Here is a 10,560-nt window from a genome sequence, read left to right on the forward strand (position 1 = left end):
GGGGTCCAGCAGCTTGGCCCAGACCCCAGCAGAGAACGCTGGGCTGGCATTCAACAGCTCATGGCCCCATCTCACCACCCCAGGGGGGCAGGGGGCAGCCTCCAGGGGCACGGAATCTATAAAATGTGTACGTAGAAGGGGCAGGGAGGGAGCCGGCTCTGAAATGGAGTGCAGGTGTGTGCCCTGTGTGCCCCTGTGATGGGGCTTTCCTGGAGTGTGTGTGTGTGTGTGTGTGTGTGTGTGTGTGTGTGAGAGAGAGAGAGAGAGAGAGAGAGAGAGAGAGAGAGAGAGAGAATTATTTCATAATTTAATTTGAAGTTTGGCCACAGAGACAAAAGGACGAGAGGCCCAGGGAGCACGTTAGAGGGCCAGATGCTGGTGCCGGGTGAGACCTGTGCTTCCTGTCTCCTGGGCCCGGGGTACACTGAGCAGCGCGCTGAGCAGGAACTGAGCGTGAGCTGGGCGTGGAAGGTTTCCTAGTCGGGCAGCCAGAGGAAGGAGTGAGAAGAAACAAGCAACATGGGCTTTAAATGTCCTGTTAAACCTGATCTATCTGCAATGCTGTTTTTACACGGGTTCAAGTTAAAATTATGAAGGTATTTTGCATCCTTGGTTTTGCTCAAAGACTTTGAAATCCTTTGCCAGGGTGGCTCAGGCTGGACCAGCAGCCCCAGGTGGTGGCCGGGCTGTGAGGCTCAGGCACTTGTCCGGCCCAGGAGGCAGAGGCCACCTCAGCCCTTTCACAGGCGATGCCTGAGGCTCAGGGGTGCCTGGTGCGGTGAGAGGTGAGAGGCCGCGTCCGGGGTAGACAGTAGACGCAGGTGCTTGCCGGAAAGGGGAGTTGCCGCCCTGGGCGGGGGAGGGCGTGCAGGGCGGGGCTGCGGGACTTCTGGTCCAGCTGTCTCTGGGTCACCCCGGAGGGAGGGAAGCACCTGGCAGTTTCGGTTTCCAACAGGAAGTTGCCTGCTCCTATCTCCCCTGCACCAGCTGCGCTCTCTGCCCCGAAGCTCTGGGTGGAGCCTCCCCCTGGAGAGCCCCCCAGGTGGGGACAGTCCCTCCAGCTGCAGACAAGCAAGCCCTGGCTGAGAGAGCAGGGCCAACCTCAGCCCCTCCGCCGGTCTCCTGGGCCTTGGAGGACTTGGGGGTGCAATGCCCCCGAGGGCCGAAAACAGGGGAGTGACATGAGTTCTGACTTGCACTTTTTGTCCCCTGACTGTCACCTGCTTTTAGGATGTGTGGCCCCAACCTTGGTCTAAAAAAATGCTATGGCAGTGGAGGGTGAGAATGAGCTCTGACACCGGCCCGTCTGTCTGTCTATCTGTCTGTCCGGGGCTGGGAGAACAACAGGACGACACCCTGCAGTGAGGATCCCTGGGGAGCAAGCGGGAAGAAGGAGGTCGGGCTGCAGGGAGCTTCAGGGAGGAAGCCTCGTGCCTCTCCTGGCTGAGGCGGGAGTCCTCCGAGGCCAGCAACGGGGCGAGGCAGTGTCCTGGGGAGCTGGGCCCGGGGCCCTGGGGCAAAGGACAACCTCTCTGATCTCCAGCCGGAGCTCCAAGGTCTGGGTGTTGGGTCCCATCCCTGGCGGCAAGCATCCTGCACAGAGCGGGAGCTGGGAACCTCCGATCTTTTCTCCTGCTAAGAGAACCCAGCCCTGAGAAAAGCCCAGGTTCTCAGCCCCAGAGCGCTGCAGAGGGGCCCTGTTTCGGAGGAAGCCCGGAGCCTCAGACAGAGATGGCTGGGCTGGCCCCCCCTAGCCCGGGATCCGAGGCCCCCGCAGCCTGGAGTAAGGGGCACAGCCAGGTGGGCCGATGTGTAAGGTCTTTCCCGCACCTCCTGCTCGTCTTTCCTCCCCCCTCCTAGGGTCTGTGAAGTTGGGGCTTTCCACAACACTCAAAATGTACCCCAATTTGGGAGGAAGGAGGAAGCTCTGGGAGCCCACAGGGCAGAGTAAATCCCCCACTTCCTTCTCCATGGCTCCCCCCAGCTGCACCAAAGAGGCCTTTGTCCGGAGAGCGACTGCAGGGGTCACAGCCAGGGTGCCAGGCGGGGTGAGCATGAGGATGAAGGAAATACAGGTAGTTCTGGGAGGTGGCTGGTGTCCCTGCCCACCCCCTGGCCTCTGTTGGTGCTGCCTGCCATCCCCACATCACAGACACGCATGCTGGGTCATGGGGTGGCTGCCAGCCACCCTCCTATCTCCGCTATTGAGCTGGTCTAACCTGCTGCCCTTGCAGGTGAGCAAACGAATCAGGGAAGCCAGACCACAGAGCCCAGAGCCCAGAGCCCTGCCGGAGGTCTCACCCTCCAAGCAGCCTCCTCTGAGCCCTCCCTGCCCCCTCGGCCTCCTCCCCCTGCGCGGTCCATCCCCTCTACAGGGAAGGGATGCAGCCACGTGCCCCTCGGGGCTGTGAGTCCCATGCTGGCAGGTGGCCTTTTCTGCACTCCCCTCCCCAGAGTGGGAGTTGAACTCAGACGACCACACCCTTCTAGAACCTGTAGCAGCCTGGAGTGGGCACTCAAAGCACCCATGTTTTCAAAGCAGCAACCAGCAGAGGTGTGTGTGTGTGTGTGTGTGTGTGTGTGTGTGTGTGTGTGTGTGGCGGGGGTTTGGGGGTATAATAGGCAGTTAGACAGACATGAGCTGAGCAAGGACGATGGGCCAGGTACAGAAGGTCACCAGGTCACCAGGGTGGAAAGCCCCGGTGCCTAGCAACACGCAACACTGGGAAAACAAGGACCCCACTCCCAGGGTACCCTTTCCTCCCCTAGCATATCACTGGTCAGGCAGTTTAGGACCCTCCCCCCCCCCCCCCCCCCACCACACACACACACTTTTCCTCCCTAAAGATAACATCTAGGCCTCAGTTGTATTTCCGCTCCAGGCCCGAAAAAGTAGCAAAACCAGACCAGCTGCATTGACTAATGACCCCCTGGCACCAACCAATCAGCAGAGACCAGGACCTTGAAAGAGCACACCTGGAAAGCTGATGAATATTCGATTGAGACCCTCTCCTGATACCTCCCCTAAGATTTCCATCCGCAAGAGAGAGATAATACCCTCAACGTAAAGGACCCAGCACCTCTCCCTCCTGCGAGCAGCCCCTGCCATTCCCTTCTCCCTCTCCTTCCCCACAGGCACGCATCACCTAAACTCCAAGGGATCCCAGGAGACTTGCAACCACGAGAGCAACGGGCAGTGGCATCTCGTCCTGGGCTCACCCCCTGAACCTGTCTCCAAGGCCCCCTTTTCTCTGACTTCCCAGTGAGCCTAGGCTCTCCTGTTGCTTCTTCTATGCCCTGCCTTGTTTCATGGTCCTAAGTGTTTTTGCTGCACTTTGTCCCTTCACTGAAATCTTTCCTTCAGGAAGATAAGAACCATGGTCTTGTCGTCTCACTGGTAACAGTCTCACCCTGAGAACTCTAGCGGGGCAGGCAGCTATGCCCCCTCAGCTGGGATGTGTTTAATCCAGGTGTCAGCTGTGGGACGCCCTAGTGTGGAGCAGGCAGACCCAAAGGCTTTTGGAGGGCCCAGCTGCAGGGGCGGGGGTGGGGGGGGGGCCTGCAAGGTGAAGCTTTCACACGAGGAGTGGTGGGTGCAAAAGGGATTCCCTTCCTGAAGTCCCACCTGGGCTTCATCTCTTCTTGGGGAGGATTCGCTGCAGACAGGGAGGCCCCCGGCCCTACTGGCAATGCTGTGTGACCTTAGGCAGGTTCCTTGACCTCTCTGATTTGTGTCCTCATCTGTATAACCCGGTCAATGATGCCTGAAAGGGTCTGGAATGGAATTGCCAGTCCCACTCTATCTGCCCCCTTTCCTCCAGCAGCCATAATTTTTTTGGGGAACAACCACAGAGGCCCTCTCCCATGTTCCCACAGTCAGGGCTCTCTGAGTCCAATACAGATCATGGCCCACTCCAAGGATCGCCGAGCCCCTGGCAATGCCACCTGTGTCCTCCCACCTGGAGTAGAGGCCGCCGAGCCTGAGGGGGCACTCTCCCAGGTCTTTCAGATGCCACCTCAGGTGAATGTACCTAAAGGCAGGCTGCACCCCACACCCTCTGACCCGCCAGCACTGGGGAAGCGTTATGGGCAAGCATGGGCCTCTGACCCAGGCACCCTGGGCCACTGTGGCCAGGTGGGTGCTGGGACAGGGATAGGAAAAGAGCCCATGCCCGCTGTGCCAGCAGAATGAGCACACGGTGTTTCGATGAGGGGGGTGATGGCATCAGCGCCCACTGCAGTCCCACTTTGGCTCCACAACAAGTCAACATGAATGACCCGGAGTCCGTGGTGCCTGGCCAGCGTGGAGTGCCCGCAGAGGGTGAGTGGCGCTGGGAGAGGCCCCTATTCTCTCCCCATCATGGCTGCGCCTGGCCTGCTCCCCTACCTCAGCCCCATCCCAAGTGGACGTCTCCCGGGAAGGAGCACTTGATGCAGAGATCTGGCTCGGCTACAAGCAGGCCCGGCCTCTCCCCAGGCCGCTCTTTCCGGCTGTGCATCCTCGGGTCAAGTGCAGTCACGGAAGTGAAAGTGCATGAAAAAGCCCCGCGCGGCCCAGGGCAGGCAGGTGAAGGGCGCCCCTCTTCTCGGTCAGTATGAGTCAAGAAGTGAAAGTGTTCTTTGCCACCTCCAGCTGCCTCTGTGGAACCACTTCCTCCAGGAAGCTGACTTGGATTGCATCCTGTCCCCCTGGGTGACACCTACCCTGTGGTTCTGTCTTCCTCGGCTCAGATTCAGGGTCTGCATGGATGGGGAAGACTTGGGTAACCTGTATCCTCTCGCTGGCCAGCCCAGAAGGCTTGCCCTGCGGGCTTGAGGGGTAGGGATGGCATCAGGAAGGAGCGGGCACGTTTTAGCAGAAACTGTGGGTCCCAGGGAAAGAGCACTGCACATTTACCAGGGGAGAGGGGAGACCCGCTTTCCCGGGATCTGGGGTGGCACAGAGCCTCCCTCCACAGGCTTCCTCTTCTTCCGGATGCAAGGACACCGGGGTGGGGACCCTGCACTTGGGACAGGGGCTCTGCCCCTGGAATCGGCTGTGACTCAGTCCAGAGCACCCACTTGTCCCGAAGTTGAGCCCACACCGCCTCTGCTCGGTGCCCTGGAGGCTGGCCCTGGGGACGGTCCAGGGGGCTTCGGGAGACGCGGGGGGGGGGGGGGGGGGGGGCGGGGTTAGGGCGAGGAAGAGAGGAGGGTGTTTGCTCTGCAATCCACTCTCCTGAGAGCTTCCTGACTCCCTGGCTGTCATCAGCCCCTTCTTCCACTGCCTCTCCTGGCCCCTCTTCTTACCCCTATTCACTCCCTCCCCAGACTTCCGTGCTGTCCTTGCCACCCTGTTAGACCTCTGTAAATGGTTCCTCTGCCAGCTATCCACACTCCATTGCCCTGTCCTTGAGCTACTGGTTTCCTGCCAGAACCACCTGACCTGACAGGGGCTCTGGGGCCAGATTTCCACCCTAAATGTCCCCCCATCCCCCGCCAAATGCTCTGCATCCATTCTGCAGGGTCAGCAGAGTGGGGTTCAATGGCACCTCTGCTCTTGCCTGCTGTGTGCCCCTCAGGACCTCGGCATCTTCTGTGATGGCAGTCACAGCAGCTTGGCAGGCCTTGAGCTTTGATCCTGACCCAGCCCCCAGCACTGTGTGGTCAACAAGGAGGGAACAGGAGGTGGGAGATGAGGTCTGTCACTTTGGGTCTGTGTCAGGCCTGAGGGACGGGAGAAGCCCTGCAGCGAGTGAGCAGGGTAGGGACAAGAGCGACGGCGCAGGCAAAATCAAATGAGTACTAACAGCACTTTGCACAGACACGGATGACAGTCCTTGCCATGTCCTAGGTCAGACCGTCACTGTGGGCTTTGTCCTCAGTCCCTCGTGGCAGGGAGAGGCTGTGACTCTGATGTCCCTTTACACACACTCTAATCCCAGATGCCCCGGGCCCTCCCTGTGTGAATCTGCCATCGTCCATAGTTGACCATCTCCCCACAGGGGCTGGGGCTGAATAAAAAGTGGGGCAGATCCCTGCCTGCGTGGCTTAGTGGTTGAGCGTTGACCTATGAGCCAGGAGATCACAGTTCAATTCCTGGTCAGGGTACATGCCTGGGTTGTGGGCTTGATCTCCAGTGTGGGGTGTGCAGGAGGCAGCCGATCAATGATTCTCTCTCATCATGAATGTTTCTATCTCTCTTGCCCTCTTCCTTCCTCTCTGAAATCAATTTAAAAAATTAAATTATAAAAAAAAAAGTGGGGCAGAGACTCAGATTGCCCCACTCCCCTGGCGGCACCCAGCCTTCCTTGCAGCTGGGGGCCATGTGACCAGTCCCTAGCCAAGGGCTGTGACAGCATGACCTGTGCAGGCCTGGCATGCTGGCAGAACAGTTGCAGCGTTGGTCACCTGGATTGAAGTGGCCCTAAATCCAATGATGCATCCTTATAAGAGGAGCGGACACAGAGACACAACCAGAGAGGCCACGTGATGACGAAAGCCGAGATTGGAGTAATGTGGCCACAAGCCAAGGACTCCTGGAGCCCCCTGGAACTGGAAGAGGCAGGAAGGATGCTCCCCTAGAGCCTCTGGAGGGAGCGCAGCCCTGCCCCAGCCTGGATTTCAGACTCTGCTGCCAGAACTAGGAGGGAGTAGATTTCTGTTGTTCCAAGTCGTCCGGTTTGCGGTAACTTGTTACAGCAGCCCCAGAAAATTTCTACAGCAGGAAGCGCATTCCAGGCAGAGCACCTTCCAGAGGAAAGCCTGTGACCAGGTAGCAACTGGAGGAGGAGGAGGAGGAGCACGGGGAGAGAGGGCCAGGTAGGGAGGAGAGTCCATGCCACTTAGTGACTAGGGTGGCCTCTGAACCCCACCCTCAGACCAGGTGACCCAAGGCTGGGTTCTGGCAGCTTCAGGCTTCCTGCCTTGGCTTGGACTCCTCCGGTGATGGAGGAGGAGCTCACTATCTAGTGCTTAAGCTGAAATCTGCTACCCAGGTAGCACTGAACAGGCCTGTCTCAGCGTGGTCAGAATACATTGCACCCACCCCCACGCCCCTACACACACACACACAAGCCTCCTTTGCTTCAGGCTAAATCATGAGCAGATTCCAGGCCTCCATTCCCAGCACCTCTGCCAGGCATCCTGGTTCCCACCTCTCCTTCCTGTGGAGGCATAGCACTCTGACCTTCAGTCTCCTCAGCTGGAAAGTGGACTAGTCCGTGCACAGCTCCCAGTAAACACAGTAGGTGCCTAATAAATCTGAGCACAGCAAACTCTCCTTCCTCCCCCGGGTTTTCACCTGTCCTCAGTGGCTCCACAACAATGTGGGGTTCTGATGGCTCCCAGACCCTCTGCCACAACGGGGCTGATGAGGGTCGTGGTTCCTGAGCGGATGGACCCGTGAGGGGCGAGGCTGCTCAGGGCTGCCCTGCACTCAGCCAAGGGATCTGATGGTCAGAGAGGCAAAGGCCTGGTTTTCCCCCATCCGCAGTCCTGAAGGCCCTTCTCCCTCACCTCCTACCAAACAGGAAGGCAACAGGGCAGTGTGTATATATATATTAGCTCTCAAACAGAAAGAATCTTACACTTCAGCTTTAAAAGATATGATTTACAGTTCTTTTCATAGTTTAGAGCCACTTACCATGGTTTTGGATCTCAAAGGTTGCCACAGACTCCTGGGAAGACGGCAGGCTGAGGAGCCGCCTGGTGGAGCTATGCTGCCCGAAGGCCTGTCTTGGACTCTTAGGACCCCAGGGCCCCGGAGGGCTCCCTGCAGCCCAGCCCACTGCTTACCTCCCTGGTGCTGCCTCCTGGCATCACAGAGCCCACTGTGTCCCCCTGGGGGAGCCCTAGGGGAGAGGATGTCTCCTGGCGTGGCTGTGGATGTCTTTGGGGCCAGGTGATTTACAGAAGATGGGAAATGAGCTCCTAAAAGCCAATGTCACCGGCTGGGACCTCCGTGCCCACTTAAATCCTCAACCCAACTCACTAGCCAAATGCGCACAGCTTTCCTTCCTCCCAGTAAAGCCCCCTCCCCCCAAGCAAGCAGTGCAGCTCTTAGGATGCACAGTGACCATGGGGTCAATAAACCGATGGCTGAGATTTTGAGTCAGAGGTCCACCCAGACCATCTGCTCCAGACGCCTGCAGCCCAAACAACATGGCGGGTGACACTGAGTGCAGCCGGATTCATGGCCACCTCCTGGCTTCATAATCTTTCACAGGTCAATACCACCCCCATCCCCGCCATCCAAACACAACAGCAGCCAGCAGTTCTCAGTTGCACCCCACCCTCCTTTCCCCTTCTTTCCTGTCCTGCCTTTGAGAGCCACTCTTACACTCCATCAGGAAGCAGGAGGATGGGGTTTGACGTACAAGGAAACTGAGGCACAGGTGAGGAAGGGCTGGCCCTGGGCACACAGGGGTGGGAGGCAGAACTGAGCTGCTGGTTCTGGGACAGTGGGGTCAGGCAGGGCTGCCCAAGAAAAGGAGGGGGTGGCTGTGTGGTGCCCATCAGGAGCTGGACACGACCAGAGCCTCGGGTCCAGCGACACCAGAACACCTCCCAGGGCCAGCGACCTGGCACCTTCCTGCAGCATCTTCTCCACAATTAGGAGAAGCCAACAGCATGCTCATTATCGTGTACGAAGTCAGGCCATTCTAGCTTTGGATGCGTCCGAGGTGGATGACGGAGCCCTAGACTCAGGGAGTTGGCCCTTGGGCCCCTGGACAGTGGCAGGTGGGGACTTGCTCAGGGAACATGGTCTCTTTGCAGAGGAGGCAGGGCTGCCCCTGGGTTGGGGTGCTGAGGATGGGTGTAAGGGGCCTGCGTGACCCTGAAGATGACTGCAGCCAATGAAGCTTGAGGCTGTGAGCGCTAGAAGGTTTAGGGCTCCTTGGCGTGTGGCCACGTGGCTATGGATTAAGAAAGGAGCCATCTGCTTGCAGCTCCGCCAGCCCCTGTGTCCTGGGATGAGGTCCTGCAGGGCCCCCGAGGACCTACCAATTGGAGTCAGGGGTGTTAGGAAGGACAGAGGCCAGGTTCTCCAATGCCCCCACTTCCCTTTGGCACTGACTGCAAAGGGCAAAAGCCCTGGCAGGGCTGCTCCTTGGCAGGGGCCAGGGTCCGGTCTGGACCATCACTTGCTCCTGGGGCCCTGGGCCAGGTCCTCTCCCATTGGCTTCAGTTTCCTCATCCAACCTCCACATCCTGCTGTCTCCCAGGAGAAGGGCTCTGTGCATCCCCCACCCATCTATCTGCACATCACCTTCCTCACCGAATCCAGGACTGTGCCCACTGAGGAGCACAGAGCCCACTTTCCTTTATGGGACTCAGAGCCCCTGCCTCCAAGCATCTGCCTCTGGGTGGGGCCCACACGCCCAGCCTGGCACCTGGTGGGTCCTCCCTGAGCCACCTGCCCCAGCTGTGCGGGACGTGCCCTGTGGGGAGGCTGTGTGGCTGTTTGAGGTGAGTCAACACAGCAGGCTCTGGCTGTCAACAGAGCTGGGCAGGCAGCAGCTTGGAGATGTCACTCTTCCCAGCCACCTGCTCCAGCTGCTCTCCCTCCCCCACACCTCCTTACCTGGGCCGCCCTTCCTGGGACCCCGGGGAGCCGAGCAGCTGGTGGACGCCGGGACCCTGCTCTCCAGTATCAGGGATGCGTGGGACATGGAGCTCAAGGTGGATCCGGGAGACCGAATCCTGACCTGGGTGCAAGGCAGACAGCCCTCCAGGGGCCAGCAGGGGCTGGCGTGAGGCTGGGATTGAGCTTGGCTATAAGTACCTTTACCGACTTGGTGGGGCCTCCAGGGACAGATGAGAGGTCCTGGTCAGCTGGAGTTCCTGAGAGCCAGAGGCCTCTGTCCCCCAGACAGCTCTGGGCTTTCTAGCTGCCGCCGCTGCCTGCCTGGGGAAGGGGCGGGAGGCCGCAGGGGCTCATGTGATTCTGGGCGGACTTGGGGAGGCAGGCGGTGGGGGCGGTCTCCCTGCAGCCTGCAGGCAAGGCAGCCAGCTGTGTCACTGTGATAGTGTGGCTGGGGGACAGGGAAGCAGCCGTGCAGCTGTGCCCACGGCTTCCTCAACAGGAACCATCTGGGCCCGGCCCTGCCCAGCCTTCCCTCTCGGCTATTCCGGTCTGATTTCCAACAACTTCCTCCTACCGCAGGCCGGTAACACCCCACCCACCCAAGCCCTGGCCTGTTGGGTGTTTCCTCGACCTGGGTGGGGGCTCAGGTCAGCACATGGAGTCAGTGTCCATCTTAGCTGAGTCCTCCACCTGCAGCCCCGCCTACCTTTCTCTCCACCCTCTTGGACCTGGCCCTGCCTTTGGCCTGGGGTGGTCTGGGGCTCTCCTCTGACACCTCCAGCCAGACTTTTCCTAGAGCCTCCTTCTTGGGGCCAATGGTCTGTAGGCATCGGCTGTGCTCTTGAGCGTGGCCTCAAGGTGAGTTCTGGTCCAGCTCAAGGCTCCACTCTCCTCCACTCAAGGCTCCTCCCAGCTGCCTGAGGCTCCTGGCCACACCCACCCTGGACGTACCACCTGCTAAGCCAGGCCAGGAACCCCCTCTTTGTGCTTGG

At 59.4% G+C, this 10,560-nt stretch overlaps 1 protein-coding gene across 2 annotated transcripts in view; it reads right to left on the reverse strand.

The window, feature by feature from the left end:
• Positions 1-9,806, reverse strand: part of CBFA2T3 (CBFA2/RUNX1 partner transcriptional co-repressor 3) — a 90,150-nt gene extending 80,344 nt beyond the window's left edge. Inside the window, exon 1 of one of the 2 annotated variants that reach the window (XM_079799754.1) lies at positions 9,566-9,806. In XM_079799754.1, coding sequence (XP_079655880.1) covers positions 9,566-9,653 — 88 coding nt within the window. In that variant the 5' untranslated portion in view covers positions 9,654-9,806. The remainder of the gene's footprint in view (positions 1-9,565) is intronic. The other variant, XM_079799755.1, reaches the window with a different exon arrangement.
• Between the last annotated feature and the right edge of the window lie 754 nt (positions 9,807-10,560).

Source organism: Cnephaeus nilssonii, assembly GCF_951640355.1.
Source record: "Cnephaeus nilssonii genome assembly, chromosome: 20".
In the NCBI taxonomy this organism is placed as follows: Eukaryota; Metazoa; Chordata; class Mammalia; order Chiroptera; family Vespertilionidae; genus Cnephaeus; species Cnephaeus nilssonii.